The sequence below is a fragment of the Salvia splendens genome, chromosome 11 (genome assembly GCF_004379255.2).
Source record: "Salvia splendens isolate huo1 chromosome 11, SspV2, whole genome shotgun sequence".
NCBI lineage: Eukaryota > Viridiplantae > Streptophyta > Magnoliopsida > Lamiales > Lamiaceae > Salvia > Salvia splendens.
The window spans coordinates 33,850,443-33,871,583 of record NC_056042.1 but is presented as its reverse complement, the minus strand read 5'-3'; the positions used below and the strand labels follow the sequence as shown (position 1 = coordinate 33,871,583).

General features: G+C 36.4%; 2 protein-coding genes across 4 annotated transcripts; both read left to right on the top strand.

Moving 5' to 3' along the window:
- The first annotated feature begins 7,378 nt into the window (after positions 1-7,378).
- On the top strand, positions 7,379-12,091 carry LOC121755152 (CD2 antigen cytoplasmic tail-binding protein 2-like). 2 transcript variants are annotated; one of them, XM_042150432.1, is made up of 10 exons: positions 7,379-7,532; positions 7,840-8,065; positions 8,877-8,999; positions 9,069-9,221; positions 9,852-9,978; positions 10,070-10,111; positions 10,797-10,961; positions 11,044-11,086; positions 11,460-11,537; positions 11,771-12,091. In XM_042150432.1, exons 1-10 carry the CDS (start codon positions 7,456-7,458, stop codon positions 11,847-11,849), a joined length of 1,113 nt encoding a protein of 370 aa, XP_042006366.1. In that variant the 5' UTR covers positions 7,379-7,455; the 3' UTR covers positions 11,850-12,091. The 2 variants fall into 2 exon arrangements, with proteins under 2 accessions (XP_042006366.1, XP_042006368.1); XM_042150434.1 differs by having other exon boundaries at positions 7,421-7,562.
- A 542-nt stretch (positions 12,092-12,633) lies between these two features.
- Positions 12,634-20,099, top strand: LOC121755151 (potassium transporter 7-like). 2 transcript variants are annotated; one of them, XM_042150431.1, is made up of 10 exons: positions 12,634-13,111; positions 14,028-14,256; positions 14,370-14,618; positions 14,734-14,784; positions 15,256-15,516; positions 16,400-16,452; positions 16,563-16,677; positions 17,050-17,304; positions 18,453-18,975; positions 19,305-20,099. In XM_042150431.1, the coding sequence occupies exons 1-10, from the start codon at positions 12,866-12,868 to the stop codon at positions 19,831-19,833; spliced, it is 2,511 nt and encodes an 836-aa protein (XP_042006365.1). In that variant the 5' UTR covers positions 12,634-12,865; the 3' UTR covers positions 19,834-20,099. The 2 variants fall into 2 exon arrangements, with proteins under 2 accessions (XP_042006365.1, XP_042006364.1); XM_042150430.1 differs by having other exon boundaries at positions 14,022-14,256.
- The last annotated feature ends 1,042 nt before the right edge of the window (positions 20,100-21,141 follow it).

The following is a 21,141-nucleotide window of genomic DNA, read 5'->3' as shown; positions in this document are numbered from 1 at the left end:
CCGTGCTGAAATCCGGATCGTACTGGGTGTTGGAGTCGAAGGGCGGGTATTCGTCAGGGTCTGTACCCTGCCACCGTGCACCACCACCGAACATCGGAAATCCGTCGGGACTATTCGGATTTGAGAAATCACCGGGATTCATTATAAATTGAAATATAGAGAATGAGATGAAAGAGTGAATGGAAGAGTGAAAGGAATAAATAGAAGTGTGGTGTATATATATAAATTTTGAAGAATAAAAAAAAAGGAAAACGCGTTGCATCGTCCGCGTGACCCACAGTGGGACGGACGATATCGCGGATGATGCGTGTTCCGACGCCATCGTCCGCGGACGATGCATAGGGTGCGGACAATGCATCGGACATCGTCCGCAGGGCTACAGTGGCAGACGATAGCCAGCCCGATGCATCGGGCGGAAGTACAAGCTGGTGAGCGATATGCGATGGCTTATTGAATTCATTTGTCTGACCAATGTATCCATGGGATTTGAACTCCTGGTTCGGCAGTTTGCCGTTGCCTTTTTGTTGCTTTGTCGTTTTTGGACCGATCAAACTACTATCACTCTACCTGAGATTTGAGAGGAGATTTGAGAGTTGGGGGGGGGGCGGTGTTCGCTATGGTTGAGTATTGTCAAGAAGTAGATAACTTCATTCTCTTCAAACCACAATTAGTCGCCATAGAACTTGGATTAATCATTTAAAGTCTTTCACACCTCCTCATTTTTGAATATTTTATTTGATCCTTCTAAAAGACTGAAAAAATCATTAGTAGCCATGCCACTCGGCCATACTTTCTTGAAGTTGTTGATGAGCCACAAGAATTTTGAAACCACTTTAAAGCAACCTTCATGCTACATGGCACTTTTTTGTTAGACCGCAGGCATGCCGCATGTTCCATATGTCGCGCCATTGCCATGGCTTGTTGTGCCTAAACAACACACCGCTAGATCCAGCTTTAGACACATCTCGTGTGTTTCATTTTTTGTCACGCTATAATTTTCTTATGAAAATATGATATCAATTTGAATAAAAGTGGTTGAAATATTTGTTTGAGGAAGGTTACCATGCTAAACATACAAAGTTCATGTTGTCAGTGAAGAAAGTGGTGGATAAAATGTAGATAAATTTTTAAGAGTATTATAAGCAGTGGCGGATCTAGGGGGGGCAGGAGGGGGCGGTCGCCCCCTCCGTGCGACTATTTTTCCTTTATCGGGATGTAATTTTACCATGTCCGCCCCTCCATTTGCCTCCGGCGTCGCCCCGAATAACCAAAAAAATAGCCATGTCCGCACTAAACCAAGCTAATATTATATATTCCGCCCCCTCCATTTCCGGATCCTGGATCCGCCACTTATTATAAGGTAGTATATTCATTGATTTATATACGGAGTGTTATATAAGCAAGGTTAATTGTGATATATTTTATACTATATACTAATGTAATGCACGAGTTTATTCTGAAATCATAACAGTGATGATTATTTGAAGCATAATTACCGCAAATAGGGGTAGTATATTGTATAGAAGAAAGCGTGTAAAACACGTTCAAATCTGTCACATGTAGTGCCCCATCATTTTTAACCCCACGCCTTTTTATCTGTTTAACAACCGGAATTTCTTAATACTATATGAATAAGAGGCATAGTATTAGTGGCGTAGTATATATCGGTAATAAAAAGTGACTTTTTTTTTGTAGTTAAAAGTTATGCTTGCAAAAGTGATCGATATTCTTAATAAAACTTACTCTTTAATTTTGTTAAAAGTACCGTGGAATTGTACTTAAATGTGTTTTTTTTTCTTTTATTTGCATATTGTAATTATGTTAGGGTCCGATAGTTACACATAATCAGAACTGAATTGAAATATAAGTCTGTGAATTAAATTTAAAGGAACTGAATCAATTCAGAAAGATATAACTGATACGAAATTGAATTTGAAGAATTGTATAGTGCGTGTGCAAGTGTGTGTTGTATGTTAAGTGTGTGTAATGTGTGAAGGTACCCAATTTTGTGCACTATTTGAGATACCAATTATCTACTTTTGATATGAAATTCAAAGTGGAATCGTGAGGAATTAGAATTGTAATCCAATTCCAATCCAATTCCACTGGTCCAATTTTTTGTGACACCAAACATTGCATTTGGAATTGAAGACTTCAATTCCAATTCCACTGGCCGAATTTTATGATACCAAATCGAACCTACATGATATTACCAAATCTGTTGTGACATTTTCATTATAAATGAAACATAAATATATCATCGCAAATTGATTAGAATTGAGCTTAACCCACAATTGATCTACATAGATTTTGTTGAATGCAAATGGCAAACTAACTTAGAGCATCCACCATGGGGCGCCGCCCTATAGGGCGCCCTATGCTCCGCCACATCAGCATTCTATCCTCTTATCATTCCACAGGCAGTGGGACGCCCTAAAGTCCGCCCTATAGTTTTCATTACTATTTTGTTAATTAATTTTTTATGTTTTCAAATATGTCATGCAAAATTATAAAAAAACACTACGATTAAAGGCAAATTCTACAATACTAATTAATTTTTTTTACAAGAGTTAGAAATAAAAAACAAGTTCACTAAATCCTACATTACTAATCCTTCATTCCCAGCGTGCGGCGCAGATCATCGATCATCCACTTGAGGTATTCGGCTTTGCCCGGGTCCTCACACTGCATGAGGGCGTGGTGCGTGTCCAATAACGTCCTCCGGTCGGCGGCCGCCACCAACTCCGCGTAGGCATGTCCCACAGTCGAAGTCGGGGCGGGGGTCGGGGCCGCGGCCGCAGCCTGTGAGGATGTCGCCTTCGCCTTGCCCTTGTTCTTGGCAGCCTTGACGCTAATGGGACGTCAGGTGGATATCGGTGTGCCGGAACTCTCATCCTCGTACGTCGGCTGGTTTAGGTCCATTGGAGATGCGCCGCTATCGCTGCTCGTATAATCACCGGCGGCGGTGTTCTTCGTCCTCTTCGCCGCAGCCGATAGGGGCATAATCCCTCCTTGGAACTTCTGTTTGTCCTTCAAGAGGAGCCAGGAGTTGTAATGCTTGAAATCGTCGTACAATGAAATGTACGACGCAAGCACTTTATCGCACACATCAGTCAAACTCTCGCCGCTGCCATGCTCCCTCAAAAACTTCTCGTACTCCGCCGAGAACAAATTGACCTGCTTCATCACCTTATCTCAGTGCTTGCGGAGCTGCTCCCTATGGCGATTGTAGGCTGCCGCTGGCTTGGCCTCGTTGTAGCGATCAGCGATGCACTCCCAGTACGCGATTTGCTTTTGGTTGTTGGCAAACACCGGGTCCTCCGAAATATCAATCCAACACCTAACCAAGACGATGATTTCATCTGGGTTGTAGTTCGTCCTCCCTGGGGCGAACTCTTTATTCTTCTCCGGAGGCGGCAACTTCTGGGCCCTTTGCCTGTTCCACTTCTTCGTGGTGGCGGAGCCCGAGGCGGGGGCTGCGGCGGCGGCGCGGCAGGGTGGGCGTGGACGTGGGCGCGGGTGGGAGACGGCTCCATGTCTCACAGCCCGTACGAATCCGTACTGAAATCGGGATCGTACTAGGTGTTGGAGTCAAAGGGCCGGTATTCATCAGGGTCTGTACCCGGCCACCGTGCACCACCACTGAACATCAGACTATTCAGACTTGGGTAATCACCGGGATTCATTTTATAGTGTATGGAAGAGTGAGAATGGAAGAGTGGAGTGAATGGAAGAGTGAAGTTGGGGTGTATATATATAATAAATTTTGAAGAATTAAAAAAAAGGAAAACGCGTTGCATCGTCTGCGGTATCGTCCGCGTGACCCGCAGTGGGGCGGACAATGCGTGGTCGAAGCCCTATCGTCCGCGGACGATGCGTAGGGCCCGAACAATGGATGTGTCATCGTCCGCATGACTACAGTGACGGATGATAGTCCGCCCGATGCATCGGGCGGACGTGCATCAGAATGACAATCTCATTTAACATGAGTACTCCATGTATTGTTAGGATCCAAATGATATATTTCAAGATTTTCAGTATGTTAATAATTGAAAACGGAACAATGATGATCTTAAAGGCAAAAGCATATATAGGCTATGAACAATTTCACGTGAAATTGATTAGGTACACTCTTTAAATCTTCAACTCCGCGACAGAATACAAAACGCTTAGTACGTAACAAAGTTTAAAAACCCTAACTCACCTATAATAATTTCTGTGTCTTTTATTTCAATCTAGCCCCTCAACAAATTGAAAATCATTGCATGATAGTACATTTTAAACTCGTAAATATTTTGATATACTCTAATATTTTACTCCATTAGATTACTATGACGGGGAAAAGTTTAAAAACTAGTAGTACTATATTAATTAAATAGTAACTTGAATTGCTTGATTGTAAAGTTTCTTCTGGTCTTGAGTGACACATTTTGAATATGAATATAGTTTTTTTTAACTTCTTTTCTTTTGGCAGTTGGATTAGACCAATAAGGTGAAATTATAGACTTCATGGACCATAGTCTGTCACAATCTAAATCATTGTCAAATAGGCATTATGGTTGTGGCAGATAATGCATGCTGTTTACATACCCCAACTGTGATTTGTTCTATATTCTACATTACTTTCTTTTTATTTTTACTTTGGGAAACTTTAGTGGCTGAGATTTCATTTGTATGCAAAGGGAACCCTCCTATAAACCTTTTTTTTATATTTCAAGTTTCAAGGCACATACCCCAACATTCCATAACCCCATTCACTCATTTTATTATAAAAAAATAGTATTCTACAAATATATAAAAATGAGACTCAAATTGAGACATTGAATGAAAGCCTCCAATAAATATTTTTCCATTTACTAATCTAGTAAGGTACTCTCTCCGTCCCACAAAGATTGTCTCATTTTTCTATTTCCGTCCATCCCACAAAATTTGTCTCATTTCACTTTTTACCATTTTTATCGTGGACATCATATTCCATTAACTCATTCATACTCACATGTTATTATAAAACTAATATATAAAAGTATGACCCACATTCCACTAACTTTTTCAACTCACTTTTCATTACATTTCTTAAAACTCGTGTCCGATCAAAGTGAGACAATCTTTGTGGGATGGAGGGGGTACTAGGAAACAAATAAATATCCAAACAAAATTGCTTAGCGTCCAAGTATTGCAATTTTTGAAAACTAGTATTTACACCTGAGCTATGCACATGACATAGGAGTTTCACATAATGAATTCAAAATATAATAAATATATAGAAAATAAGAATTCAAAAAAGCAATGTGGAGATTTACAAAAATAGAAATGTGCTTATCTTGTCTCACTTTAAATGAAGAATTTACTATTCCCAATGAAATAATTATGCAATTATAAGTGGAGTAAAAACAATAAAATTAATGACAAAAAGAAGACGTGAGACTAATGATCAAAGAATATGAGTTAATTATAATAAGATATAAAATAAAGAAAATATGTGTGAGTAAAGATGTTTATTGACAGTGTTATGCACGTCATTAATCCAAATAAATGGTAAATTAATATATAAATTTAATAGTTTAATTTTGAAAAAAATTGAAAAATATATATGGAATATTAAACATACCCACATTAAATATATAAATAATTTAAATCATAAAAATTTTAAACTTCTTTGAGAAGTCAAGTTAGAAAATTGTATTGCCCAATAATTACATTTTAGTTGACTATTTATTTCTTATGTTTAATTTCAGAACATAGCATAACTTGATATACATGACCAAAGACTAAATGATTTTTTTATATTGGAAATAAATAAATTTCTTTCTTCCCGCCACATATACATATAAAAAGTAAATTATCACTTAAAATAACGATAATATTTTATGCATCTGGTTTGTTTTGAATAATGTGACAATTTACACTACTCTTTATGTTAAGAAGTACAAACTTTGTAAGTTAGATTTAATTTTAAATATATATAATTTTATCTTATTCCGTAGTTTAATCTATAAACTTAGTAGTATTTTTTAATTAATTAGAGGCAAATTATTATATAAGAATTAAAAACTATAATTGAGTAAATATAGGATGAAAATTGTAAACATTACATATTTGTGTTGTCGTTTAGCTCGTGAATTAATTCGGAAAAAAAGTATTACAATAAATGATTAAATCTTAATTTTAACTTAAATAAATGGAAGACAAACTAAACTCTCTAGCACAATTCCAATTTTAACCCAAATATAAGGCTAATTACTATATAAATTTATTAACTTAATTATAAAAAAAATAATGGTAGTGCACTATTTAATGTGTTTTAAAACTTCTTCAAGAAGCTAGCGTTTTGTTGGACCATTATTTGTTCAATTATTTTTGCCTTAAAAAAATATTTTTAGATAGAAGACACTTCATATTTTCATTTTACCTCCAAAAAGGGTATCAAAGTCTTTTTTATCCAATTTGCAATAGATAATAAGACTTTAATTCTCGTAGGCTCGTTTCTTCATAGATTAGTCCACTAGTATTTAATCATTGGCCCACTTACATGTAGTAAATGAATGAATCTTGGACAGCTTATAGTCCTTCATATTCGATCTCTTGGATAATTATTGAATTAATATTTCTTTTCCTAATTGATTCAATTTGTCCCTGAACTTAATTGCTGATTTCTAGTATCAACAAGCACAGTAATTTGCGATCCTTGAATTGAATCAATATGATTCTAATATATTAGTGCTTATTGTCACAGAATACTGCAATATCAATTCGATATAGCATATGATGTTATTAGATAGAATCTATATGTACAAATAATAAAGTTCAGACAATCTATCATGAATGACTGTAATATGACTCTAAAATAGTAGCACTTATTATCACATAGTAGAATATTGCAATACTAATTCGGTATAGTATGTTGTTATGTACTCCCTCCATCCCTCAAATATTTTCTCACTTTGACTCGGCACAAATTTTAAGAAATGTAATGAAAAATAAGTTAAAAAAGTTAGTGGAAGGTGAGTCCTACTTTCATATATTAGTTTTATAATAAAATGTGGGTAATAATGAATTAGTGAAATATGAGGTTCACTACCAAAAATGGTAAAAAGTTAAATAGGATAAATTTTGTGGAACGGACGGAAACGAAAAAATTGAACAAACTTTTAGAATATATTTGTATAAATATACAGTTTAGACAATTTATTATGAATGACTATAATATGAGTAATATATTGTTTGTTGTCACATAATAAATTTATAATATACGACAAATTTATCTCAACATCAATTGCTTATCATAGTCGGCTGAAAGTATATTCTAGTTGTGTTTTAATTGGTGAATAAAGTTTAGAAGATAAATATATTCTATTTTAAATTATTCTATCTTATTTTTACATACACGCTTCTCTCTCTCTCTCACACTCACACACACACAAAACACACGTCGCAACACGCGCTCCGATTCGTGTAATGGCGGAAGAAGGGTCATCGCGCGGCGGCCTGAAGCGCTCCTTCGTCGAAGACGATGACTCAAGCAAACCCCTGGCGTAAATTTCTCTCTCCCTATACTCGTGCATGTATGGCGCTAACTAGTTTCTGCTAATTCGACGACGTGTTTGATACTAGCCCTAGGGTTTATGCAATTTACACGTGCTTGCATTTTCATGGCGGAATTTGTACTTTTTGTCATGTATGCATATACAATTGAAGGAAAATTTAGGGATTTTGATTAATTGGGGGCGAAAGGGGGAAAAAGTAGAAATAATTAAGCCTTTTCCTTGGATTGGATATTTTGTTTTAATGGAGAATCTGCTTTCTGTGTTTATTTTTGGGTTTGTTTGCTCACTTGCGCAGGGAGAAGAGGGTGAGGTTTCCTAAAGGGAAGAAGGTGAAGCAGGGAGATCATGTTGCAGGTGCTGCACTGGGCGACGATGCTCCAGTTGCGAAGGACCCTAGCATTGCTGCCAGAAATCGTGCCGTGAGAAGAAGTAAGTTTCAGAAAGTGCTTACTGAAGAGTATGCTGATGCTGAAACCTTTGGTTTTGCAACTGATGTGAGGAAAGCAGAATTCCAGTACCAGGTAATTTATATAAGGGGACCTAGATAGATGCTCATTTGTGCTGTTGAATCGTTGATGCTTGTGCTCGAATGTGCTTTAGTAGGAATTTGTTATTCTATTCGTTTTTGTAATTTTGTTAGAGCAGTGCTTTGAGCTTAGTATAATTCTTCTGTTTATAATTGTTGTGCATTATTTTACTTATGTGCTCAGTGAAGTTGATTCTTGCTTTTATTGAACTCGGATTTGCCAATCACTTGCAAGAAGTTGTGAATTATACCATGCCTTCCGAGCTTAGACTGCTAAATTTGATTGCTATGCAAAATTCTTGCTCGTACCTGTGGTATCATATCATAACCGTGGATCATTTACCAACTCTGTGGAATCATCCAAGTTACAACTTTAAAGTACCTTTCTCCTGGGTTTCAAATAGTTCTGTATATATAATGCACTTGTTTCTGTCATCCTTCTGCACTTGCCAAATGACAGTACTATTTCATGTGTGCCAGTTGATGGTTGGGCTGTTATGGAGTAATATTCAGTTTTAAAATAGATTTACCAATGAAGTGACCAAGAACATTTTCATTTGTGATTTGGTTGTTTGGTCTCTTGCACTTAGTGTTTTCCATCTCTAACTCGATTTATTTCTTTTGTGCTTGAGGCCTTCTACCTTCCTTTTCTTACAGTAGTAACAGTACCTTGAATGTAGTTAACCCCTTCTCCCACATCTAGGCTGATTTTGTGGTCCTATTGTAAATTTGTAATTGGTTTTGTTTTAGACTTACTAGTTTATTTTCCTTGGATTATACTTATCGTCAGTAATGAATTTTTTCAGGACAATGAGGAATTTATTGATGAAGGCGTCCCGTTAGAACCTTTTAATCTCGAACAAGAGAGAGAAGAGGGCTACTTTGATGATAATGGAAATTACGTTGAATACATGAATAAGCAAATTAAGGTACTAATAGTCTTCAGTGTAATTACTGATTATTTTATTCCTGCATCATGCTCACATAAACTCTTACAGGATGCCTGGCTTGATGGCGTGGATTTGTGTGAAAATTATGTTGAAAAGAGGTCCACGCCCATGAATAATGATGAGAAACCTCATGACCTATCAACCGAAGAGCTTGCAGTAATTAATCGGAGGATTGCAGATGCTCTTGAGCCTGGAGAAACAGTAAGCTCTAGCTATTATATTTTATTTATTCCAATATCTTACATTGTTGTAGGGTGTGATTCAGAATAATCGTTCCTTACAAACGTGGGTGTCATTTTGCTCTTTCTTTTTATTTTTTCCTGCATGTCAGTCTCTGCAACAGAGGTAAACGGTTTGTTTAGAAAAAGATGTGATGGGTTTTATGTTTTAATGAAATATGCATCATCTATCCTGTCAAACTTGATTTGTATAATTGTTGCTTATTGGTACCCTCACCTTCTGTAACCTAGTCTTGTTACCGTGAAACAAACTTGTTTGCTTGAGTGGCTGAACAAGCTATAAAGATTCAGAGAAATACAATGTCTTCTGTAGATAATGTCCATACAAAAACTTTATCTCTCCTTTAAATTGTTCGCTTTTATATATTTAAAACTACATTCATGTTCTAGAATAGTTCATTTTTGTTTGAAGGGAAGAGGCCATATATCATTTATTGGGTGATAACTGATAAGAGAGAGTGTAGAGTTAATTTTTTGTTTATCTCTTACATCTTACATGATTTTGAGTTAATTTTTTTTCGTTCAATTTTGAGCTGGCCATGTTTTTCCAGTTGAATTTTATCTCATCAAAATAGTCTTCAATCTCCAACAGGTTTTGCGTGCTTTGAGGAGATTAAAGGGTTCAACTGATAAGAGGCAAAAGATGTCTGCAGAGACCAAAAATCTGTTTGACCAGCTAACTGAAGATGCCATGAAACTGATGGAGAATGGCGATTATAGTTGAGCTGTTCTATTTCTGTCTGAAGAGCCTGCAACCTTTAAGACATTTTCACTCATCCATTTGTATTTGTGGACTTGTTTGCTCTGCAGATGTCTATGATGAAAAGCAGGAACATTTTGAGCGTGAAGCAGGTCCGATCGCGTGACTTTTCATATTGGTTTTTTCGTTCTCTTTTGATACTCCTCTCTGATTATTACTTCTTTATTTTATTATATTATATTATTAGCATGAAACATGACATATTCTTCTAGGCATTTTAAGGTTCTACTATTTCATTTCCAGGAGTTACGACTTCATTTTTATGTGCATGACATACAGACATCATACCTTTTGGCAGTGGTCTTATCTCAAAAGATAATAGACTCATTCCTTTTTTCTTCTTGAGTCACTCTCCTACTCACACGTCTCTTTCTAATTTCCCGAAATAAGAACAAAATGGAGGCAAACTAGGACCTAATCAATGTACTGAGTAGTAGTGTGTGCTTCTGTGCTTTAGAAATTGGTTTCTGGGATACTGTTAAAAATTAGTACCCCTTTAATCCAGCCACTTGTGAATGTGAAAATTATCTTCTGTACATCTTAAGCTCCATACCTTTTTTTTAGACACTTAGCTTGTTATACTCTTCTAGTTTTTAGTGGATTTGTACTCTCATCGTAAAATCTGTTTCTCTAAAAAACTTAGAAAGAGTTAGTCATAAAAGCTTTTGCATTGAAATTAACTTTCTTCCTTGCTCTGAATTTGTTATTTTTTCTCTTTAGCCATGTGTTTATTGTTGATAAGTTGATTATGAGAAATGTTATATTGTAACTTTGCAGATGGTTATGAGAAATTAGTCAATGCTAGAAAGCATGGTCTCCCAGAAGGTCTGGGCAAAGAGACATCTGAAGACATGTTTGATATGTTTGGAGACGATGAAGGGAAGGCTGCGGATACTCCCGCCACTACTGGGAATGGGTCATTTTCGGTCCAGGCCGTTCAGGGTATGCTTAATCCCAGCATCTTGAAGTATATGGTATAGGGGAAAAACTATTGTAGCTAAGTTGTATCTGTATGTGCTTGCAGGTGGAGAGATGCAGAATGACTACGTATATGATGAGTCTTCTGGGTATGTCTCATCTTTCAATTTCCCTTTATGTGGTTTATGTGCTAAATATACAAGTTCAGCTGCCGGTATCATAAAATGCATTATTAAACAATATATTTTTTCTTTGTTATATCTTCTATTTTGCTAGCGCCTAGCTGAACATGTGATGAGTTCAATCAACAACATATTGTTCTAGGTTTCTAGTTTTGAGGACTAGCTTATACAACTCTTTTGCGTCTTGAAAGCAACTTATATTATCTCTCGGTAATAGTAATGAACACTGAGATAGTCAACTCTGCCAATATGTTGTCACTCATCTCATGTGGTTGGGTTGTTTTTTTAAGTAGAATGGTTTTTCTGAGCTATCCTCATACCCAATCACTTACTGTTTCAGATATTACTACAACAGCAATTTGGGCTACTATTATGATCCATCCACGGGATTGTATGGCTGTGCAGCAACTGGGAAATGGTAATGTGGCAGTAATTATTCTTCCACTTCATCTTCTCACGCATATGCTAATATTGTCATACAACGAGTAGTCTGATTTACTTGAGCAAAATGATTATATGGTTAAAGGATGGACCGGGAAAACATGTCGTTGCGCCAGAATTTTTTGGTTAACCATAAATAGGCTATTTGCTTCGTCCAGATATAAAGTTGTCTTATGGCTTACTTGTGTTTCCCTTCGTCTGTTGGTGCAGGTATTCCTATAACGAAGAATCAGGGGCATATGATGAAATTCAACAGGATGTGGACGCGAATGCTGCCGGGATGAGTTGAAGAGGGGATTGGATAATGCACAATATGGGGGATTTAGTGATACCATCTGATCCTGTATCATATAATTTGTGAGCTCTTGGATTTTAGTGATATTAACTTGCAATCTGACAACTCTTTCATGTGAATGGGGGATAAAGTAGTTTGAACCATTGCTTAGGTTTTACTTGTGGAATGATCATGGAAATTTACTTTTTATTAGTTTAGTTCTATACTTATACTAGTACTATTAGATTGGTGTTTCAGCTGGTAACCTTCATACTTCTTCTTTTGATTCTCCATGTCAATATTTCACATTTTCTTATTTTTTATATTTACTCAAATAGGGGAAAATATTATCACTTGTTGAAGTGAAAATAAGCAAATAACAAATCGGAGTTTTTTTTATAGAAAAAAATTTGTTTGAAGAGATCACAAATTTATATCCAAACAGTGTTTTTCATGAATTGATTTCAGGAGAAAATAATTACAGACCATATAGAGTTTTTCTCATTTTCAAAAGTTAGGTGTCGTAATTGCATATTAACTCAAATTAGTAATCGAAATGAAAGTTATCCAATTCTAGAAAAACAAATAAATGAAAATTATCCTATTGCTATATACTATTAGCGTGGTCAATCTAATGGGCCAGACAAATTGGGCCAGCGTGGGTTAGAAAAAACGGGCCGATAATTGGGCTTTGAGCCTGTCGAAATTCCGGTACGCACCGTCGGTGCACGTTAGACTTAGCTCCAGTCTTTTTCTTTCGTTGCGCTCTGACCAAAAGCTTTCTTTTTTCGAGAGCTAACCTTTGAATCAAGTTGGTTACATTCATTTCACACACACAACACTCACTACCAAAAAGCATACGCACAAAACCCGATCTCATCACACGAAATTCAACAAAATAGTTTGAAGAAGATGAGCCAATACATATATTTATGTGTGTCAGTGTGTGTGTTTGTGTATTGGTAAATCCATGTGTACGTGCAGCTAGAAGCCACGACTACGTGTAGAGAGAGAGAGAGAGACGGAGAGAGATGACGGAGGAGGGATCGGAGAGGGGGAACAAGGGGTTAACCTCGATGGATTCGATGGAGTCGCGCTGGGTGTATCAGGATGAGGAGGGCTCGGAGATCGACAACGACGGCGGCTTGGAATCGCCGCAGAAGGATTCCGACGACGAGGATAATGCGGAGCAGAGGTTGATTCGCACGGGGCCTAGGATTGATTCATTTGATGTCGAAGCCCTCGAAGTTCCCGGAGCTCACAGAAATGATTTTGAGGTGCATTTCGTTTAGCCTAATAGTACATGTATTCTAATTACATTTCAATTAGACGTTGAGCGCATTTGAGCTATTTTTTTGTTCCGTTTTCTTTTAAATTTCTGAGGATTTTATGTGATAACACTTATAAGAAGAATAATTACCCGAGAATGAGCTCATACACCATGTTCTATGAGGCTGTTCTGTTCTTCAGGAGAGCAGGGTAAATGCAGTGAACAATTATCCAATTAGCTACGAAATAAGAGCACTTCTAGTTGGCGGTTTTCCTTTTGATCAGTGGTGGAATAGGATAGGTCGATGACAATAGTATTTATGTTTCTATAGTGTGTTCTCTAATCTGATCTGAACTAAGTCTCCCAAAAAGTTACCAAAACTTGCTGAGATGATGAAACTAATTGCTGTTTCTGATATCATGTGAACCTTTACCTATGTTCTCTTGTGCAAGTATCAAAGAAAAAGAGGTGTGGGAGAAAAGAGGTTTTGGAGAATGATGGACTAAATATTTGTAATGAGGTTTTATCCTGAAAGACAAAACCCAGTGAAGGAGTGGATGTTGAGTTTTGTGATTGAACTGAGAACTAATAACAACCAAATAATATTGATGTGAGAGCTGCTTTGAATCATATGTTAAAGTTTTGTAATATTTTAGTTTTTCACTCCACTAGTGCATTTTACTTGTTTGTCACTGTTGAAGAGCTCACTTTTACCGACAAACTATTTAGGTCATTGTGCCTTAGACTAGGTTATGCTTATAAAAGTCCCATCTCTTAGCAGCTTTTACACTCGTACTACCCACAGTTAAAAGTAAGTTTCAATGTCTAGGAAACTAATTATTCAACCTGAGTTTCGATGCAATTATATTTTATTAATGGGCTGTTTTTTTGTTGATGTCTTGATTTTAAAAATAAAGTCACAGGATGCCACTTTAGGCAGGAGAATAGGACTTGCATTTCAGACACTTGGTGTTGTTTTTGGTGATGTGGGGACTAGTCCTTTATATACCTTCAGCGTGATGTTCAGCAAGGCACCTGTAAACGGGGATGAAGATGTTATTGGGGCATTGTCTCTAGTTTTGTACACGTTAATTCTGACTTCACTGGTCAAGTATGTGCTCATTGTTCTTTGGGCGAACGATGATGGCGAAGGTATTTCGCCTTTTGATCTTTTTATTTACATTTGGTATCATTTTTAGAACAAATGTGCATGTCTATTCACTCTCTAGATGTCGTATGACTTCTACTTTTACAATTTCCTGTAGGTGGTACATTTGCTCTCTACTCATTGATATGCCGGCATGCCAAAGTCAGTCTTCTTCCAAACCAGTTGCCTTCAGATGCTCGAATATCAAGCTTCAGGCTTAAAGTGCCATCAGCAGAACTGGAAAGGTCCTTGAAAATAAAGGAAAGACTTGAATCTTCTCACACATTGAAAAAGCTTCTTCTTATGTTGGTTCTTGCTGGTACTTCTATGGTGATACTTGATGGTGTTGTTACACCTGCTATGTCAGGTGCTTTTTAACGACCATTTTAGTATATTTGATTCCTTGAGGCGTTGGTTCTTAAGTAGTCAAAAGATGAAAGAGTTAAATGTAGTTATGAACTATTTCAAAACTGTTTCTGCAGTTATATCTGCTGTTGGTGGGTTGGATGTTGGAATCTCTGGGTTTGAGCAAGGTGATTCATCCTTCACTTCTTATTTGTATCAGAACTGTTTGCACCTTTTATGTACCTTCCGTAGTTTGACAGTGTTGAGTGGTATGACAATGAAAAAGGTACATCACTAGTGATTCTGTAGATAGCTGATCCCATAGCACATCAACCTGAAAAAGACCGGAATGTTGCTTCCTTCTCATTTGTGGATATTGAACTGCGAGATACAGCGTATAAGTACAATAGCAGCATTTCCATTCAATAATTGGCCGGCAGCCTCTCAATTGTACTTACTAATCATGTGGATCATGTTGGAACCTCATGTAAAAAGATAATCAGTTGGACCATTAATTACTGCACATCAGATCCATATCACATTGCATGACCTAGCTTAGTTTCTGCTGTTTACAAATGTATTGACAATAATAATTATTATTTCAGTTTGATCCTGTAGAATGGTCAATAACTGAAAATATTTATTTTTCTGAAGTGCAGAGCACGTCGTGATGATCTCGGTTGCATTTCTTATAATTTTATTCAGTGTACAGAGGTATGGAACAAGTAAAGTCGGGATTGTTGTGGGTCCTGCCTTGTTTATATGGTTTTGTTCTCTTGGAGGCATTGGCATATACAACCTTGTCAAGTACGACAGTAAGGTTCTGCGGGCATTTAATCCAATACATATTTATTATTTCTTCAAGCGCAATTCAACAAAGGCATGGTATTCTCTAGGGGGCTGTATTCTATGTGCAACAGGTAGAATCTGATGTTCAGTTTTTTTCCTTCCAATTGACACTTTTTTTGTTTCAGTTGTCCTTTAAATCTTGAAACATCGTTAAGATTAATTATTAATTCAACTTTCTCTATTTTTTTGGTGTATTTTAATCTGGCTCACTTTGCATTTGGTTCGAGTTTGAAGTCCAATATGGAATGACCATTTATATGTTTAATCACATTTACCTGGTTGTTGTCTCCCCATTTGTCAATGAAGCATCCCTTTGATTTGTACTCCCTCCGTTCCCTCATAGTTGAGGCGAAACTTTTCGGCACGGAGTTTAAGAAAGGGATGTTGAGTGTGTTAAATAAATAGATAAAAAATTAAGAGAAGGAAAAAAGTATAGAAAATAAAGTAAAAAAGTGAATAAAGTAGAGAGAATATAGTAAGATAGAGTAAAGTAAGAAAGAGAAAAAGGTTACTATGTATGGAAATGACTCAACTATGAGGGAACTTCTCGAAATAGAAAAATGACTCAACTATAAGGGAACGGAGGGAGTAGTTTATGTGGTAATGTAAATATCTTCAGGAGTTTTCACATAAATCGATCAGATATCTGCATAATTGAAGTGCCTTGAACTGGCCATTCTTACAACTTAATTTGTGAGAGCTTTCTTGTTTTAACTTTTCCAATAAATTTTCAAGTTTCAATTCCTCAATATTTTCCAATCTAAGAGTATCCGTGAACTGGGTATCATACTTTATTTTCAAACCTTTTAATTTCTGAACGTGAAAATCAGCTGCTAGCTTATGCTGAACTCTATGATGCCCAAATGAGTGCATATTATTTTGAAATTTATTTTATTTTCTATAAGAATGGCATCATATTTTCTGATTAATCTGATCATCAGTTATGTGACTCAGGTTCCGAGGCAATGTTTGCAGATCTTTGCTATTTCTCTGTAAGATCAGTGCAGGTAAGTAGTGACAGTTCGCCAAATTATTTTAGGGTTTAACCTAAAATTCAATAACATGCTTTTAGAGATGTATTGTGTTCTTACAAAAAGATTTAAATTATTTGTGACAGCTTACATTTGTGTTCCTTGTATTACCTTGCCTTCTGCTGGGTTACCTGGGCCAAGCTGCATATCTTATGGAGAATCATGCTGATACTACACAGGCCTTCTTCTCTTCTGTTCCAAGTAAATACAATGTATTCCTTTTCATTGTTGATCTGTGTGATAGTTGGGTAGCATCAGTAATTGATAAAAGTACATAACAATCATTTTACATTTTTTTGAGGGAAATATTTTACATTTTACATGTTCTGTACTGATAATGCTTTCACATTTAGATAGATATACAAGTTAAATTATGCAGCAAGTAATACATTGACAGACATCTCATTTCGGTTGGATCTGGCATCTGCCCAGCTCAACTGCATATAGTGTTTTGTCCTTGCTAGGTTGCAGCTTTTATGTCTTAGGAATCAAGGCTGATTAGGCCTTTTGAGTAGGACAATTTTTATGTTTCAGTCAGCAAATAATATGCGAGTTTCCTTTGATCTGATGCAGGTGGAGCTTATTGGGCCGTTTTTCTCATAGCTAATGTAGCAGCACTGATTGCTAGTAGGGCCATGACAACAGCAACTTTCTCTTGTATTAAACAATCCACAGCACTTGGGTGTTTTCCTCGTCTTAAGATTATACATACCTCGAGGAAATTCATGGGCCAAATTTATATTCCAGTCATGAACTGGTTTTTGCTCGCTCTAACACTGGTGTTAGTCTGCAATATCTCTAGTATATATGAGATTGGAAATGCATATGGTAAGTCTCTTTTCACTCTATTGAAATTTGACTCTCAGTACAACTGATCTCTTCTAACTCTTTTCGCATCTGCGTATTCTCTTTTTAGTTTTCACCTTTCTTTTTTGTTTGTTTGCATGTGCAAACTGACCAATTTGCTTACGATTTTGAGTCTGAATGTGATGAATGGTGATGATATCTTTAATAATGAGTAAGTGTGAGGAGTGAATGTGAAGTATTCAAAGCTTATAACATTTTCGTGTTGCATTAAGTTTAACTATACAATGGGACAATCTGATTAGGTTTCCTAAATAACTGTGTGCTTGATAGTTGTGTTTTGGTCTCAGATAAAGTAATAATCTTAAGGTGTAATATCCAGAGATAAGCCATATTGTTCATTAGCTGCTAAGTCATATAATAAGCTAACAAATTTCAAATTTAACCGAACTTGAGGGAAACAAACTGCTCAGGCATTTTATGTTGGATGTTGAAATTGTAAGTCTAAGCTTAGACGTATTACATTGTCTTTGTATATCTCCGAATCCCCCATCACTGTCCTCTATCCTTGCTTCATGTTGGTGGAGTATCTAAAATCAAAGCATTCGATAGCCTAGTGGCCTTTTTACTCACTATGTTACCATGTGAAACCTAGTACCAGCTACCTATTTTTTATTTTAATATCAATACCCGATAGACCACTTGAATTACTATATCGGAAACTATTATTTTTCTTTTAATCTCAATGCCATATAAACCACTTGGGTTACCATATCTGGCAACTAATAACTTGCTAGAAAAGTTAAATTGATTTGACTACAGTAGAAAATGAAATGAATAATGGATTGTGAATACAGGTGCAACTGTGCAAGCAACATATAAGTAGCATGACATGAATGATCTGTAACTCCTAGGGGTTTTTTCATTTTATAGATAACAGTTGCTATGTTCAGAACACTTCAGGTTCAGAAGCATAACTGAATCTCCTGTTTGTGACTTTGATAAACTGAAGGAATATCTGATCTGGAATTCGTATTTGACCTATATCAGTATATCCATTTGATTGTAACTGAAACTGCTTAGACACAATTTGATTCTTCTGGTTGTTTTGTAGAAACAATCTTCTGAGATAAAATTACATAGGCCTCGTTTTGATTGGTCTCTTTTTGCAGGCATTGCTGAACTTGGTGTTATGATGATGACAACAATCTTAGTAACCCTTGTTATGCTTCTCATCTGGCAGATAAACATTTTCATTGTTCTGAGTTTTGTTATCATTTTCTTGGGATTAGAGCTGACTTTCCTTTCTTCAGTTTTGTGGAGTGTGGGGGATGGAAGTTGGATTATATTGGTATTTGCCATTGTCATATTCCTCATTATGTATATTTGGAACTATGGTAGCAAGCTAAAATATGAGACAGAGGTGAAGCAAAAGATGTCAATGGATGTGCTCCGAGAACTAGGTCCTGACCTTGGAACTGTTAGGGCTCCTGGAATTGGCTTGATTTACAACGAGCTGGCGAAGGGGGTACCGGCTATATTTGGGCATTTCCTGACAACACTACCTGCTGTGCATTCAATGATAATATTTGTGTGTATAAAGTATGTTCCTGTATCTGTTGTCCCTCAAAGTGAAAGGTTTCTGTTTAGACGAGTCTGCCCCAAAAGCTACCACATATTTCGTTGTGTTGCCAGGTAAACTGCAAAATTTGAGCCACATATAAGCTGAGATTTGTTCCATATTATTCTAGTCAAACTTGCATGTTGTAAATCATCTCGGGCAGGGACTACAATGTTTTCTTCCTAATTAATTTTCCCAGAGGCTTTAGTGGTTCGCGTTTGTGCTTCTACAAATTCTGGATTGTGCACCTCATGTATTAGGCTGCTAGAAATTGTTGAGTTATAATTTGATAGTGTATTGGTGGATACAGGTTCCCATTGAAAGCCTTGCTAGGCTATATTACTTGTTTCGAAACTGTTTAAAGAAGATTTTATTAATACACTCCTCTTTCTGCTGGTAACAGATATGGATACAAGGATGTTCGCAAAGAAAACCACCAGACCTTTGAGCAATTGCTGATTGAGTCTCTTGAGAAGTTCATTCGGCGGGAAGCTCAGGAGAGATCACTAGAGAGTGATGATGATGACTCCGATGCCGAGGGAGAGAATTTCTCTAGAATTCTAATAGCTCCAAATGGCAGTGTATATTCCCTCGCTGTCCCTCTCCTAGAGGAGTTCAAGGATGCGAGCAATTTCATCCCAGAAGGAAGCACAGTGAAGGAACAGCAGCAAGCACAAACAGATGAGATCACCCTCGATGCGGAGCAAAGCCTTGAGAAGGAGCTGTCCTTCTTGCGCAAGGCAAAGGAGTCCGGTGTGGTATACCTTCTCGGGCATGGAGATATCCGAGCAAGGAAGGATTCTTGGTTCATAAAGAAGCTCGTCATCAATTATTTTTACGCGTTCTTGAGAAAGAACAGCAGGAGGGGGACTGCGAATTTGAGCGTTCCGCACTCGCATCTGATACAGGTAGGCATGACTTACATGGTGTGAAACTTTGCAATTTTTGCAGTTTAAAAACTGGATTCGTAACGATCTAATATATCTGGAGTTTTTGTATAGCCTTCTGCTGATTTTTCACTCCTATCTTTCCAGATTTTTAGTCTCTGTAAGTTTTGATATAAAATCAACACAGTCGATTTTAATGTGATACATGATGGGATTAATATTCTAATTTGTGTACAATTTGTACATGGTGACGTGTGGATCGTCACAACTAAATAAATACAATATATATTAGGTAGCTTTTCTGATTTCAATTTTCGGATATTTTGCTATTTGGGACTGAAAAGGGAGAACATCAAATCTCTAATAATTTGTTTTTTAAGGTTTTTGGTTTATGTGATGAACGTTAATGTGCATAGTGTTGAATATGTTGACGCATTGCTAAGGGAACATACACAAATACCTCTATCTCACTATGAGTGGACCATTTTCTATTCAATACAAGATGTTATACAGTAGTTTTGTTTTGTGAGTTAGAGAGAATATAGTGGAGATATTAATGTGTCAATTAGAGTCGGATATCCAAAAAAAGAAAAAAAAAATGTATTTTTAGGATGGGAAGGGGTAGATTAGGGGTGGGTAGGTGCGGTATACCTTACTGAAACCATCGTACCGTATACCTTACCGAAAATTCGATATGAGAAAAAATCATACCTTTACCTTACCAAAATTTTCGGTATACCGAACTTCGGTATACCTTATTTTCGGTATGACAAATTTCAATATCGATATCATACCTTATTTTCAGTATGTCATATCTAAATTCGGTATACCGTACTTTTGCGGTATATCAGAGTTTTACGGTATATCGGACTACAATACGACATACCAAAATATCATTATTTTGTAAATAATTCTAAATACAATCACAAATGAAAATAAAATTTCAAAAATACTTAGAAAACATGAAATTTAATCAAACTCAAACATTTTCAATAAAAAACTGCAACAATTAAACTCCACGCAATCACATAACGTTCAACGATATTTGTTTGAAACTAATTTAACTAAAATCTTATATTTGTTTGAAACTAATTGATTCAACGATATCAAGTTTTCCTAATTGAGTTTATTTGATTTTATATTTACATGATTACCCACAACTATAATGAGGCAAGATTTGATTTCTACATGTAAATATTTATTTGTTTAGTAAAAGTATGAATTTACTTGATATAATTTGGCATATATTGATACGGTATATACCGAAAATTATGGTATATACCATATTTTCGGCATATATTGATATCGGTATATACCGAAAATTATGGTATATACCATATTTTCGGTATATAC

Coding starts and splice junctions, on each gene's coding strand:
- LOC121755152 (XM_042150432.1), top strand. CDS start 7,456: ATGGCGGAAGAAGGGTCATCGCGCGGCGGCCTGAAGCGCTCCTTCGTC. Junction 9,000..9,068: donor ACATGAATAAGCAAATTAAG/GTACTAATAGTC, acceptor AAACTCTTACAG/GATGCCTGGCTTGATGGCGT. Junction 11,538..11,770: donor TGTGCAGCAACTGGGAAATG/GTAATGTGGCAG, acceptor CTGTTGGTGCAG/GTATTCCTATAACGAAGAAT.
- LOC121755151 (XM_042150430.1), top strand. CDS start 12,866: ATGACGGAGGAGGGATCGGAGAGGGGGAACAAGGGGTTAACCTCGATG. Junction 14,257..14,369: donor GGCGAACGATGATGGCGAAG/GTATTTCGCCTT, acceptor AATTTCCTGTAG/GTGGTACATTTGCTCTCTAC. Junction 15,517..16,399: donor CTGTATTCTATGTGCAACAG/GTAGAATCTGAT, acceptor TATGTGACTCAG/GTTCCGAGGCAATGTTTGCA.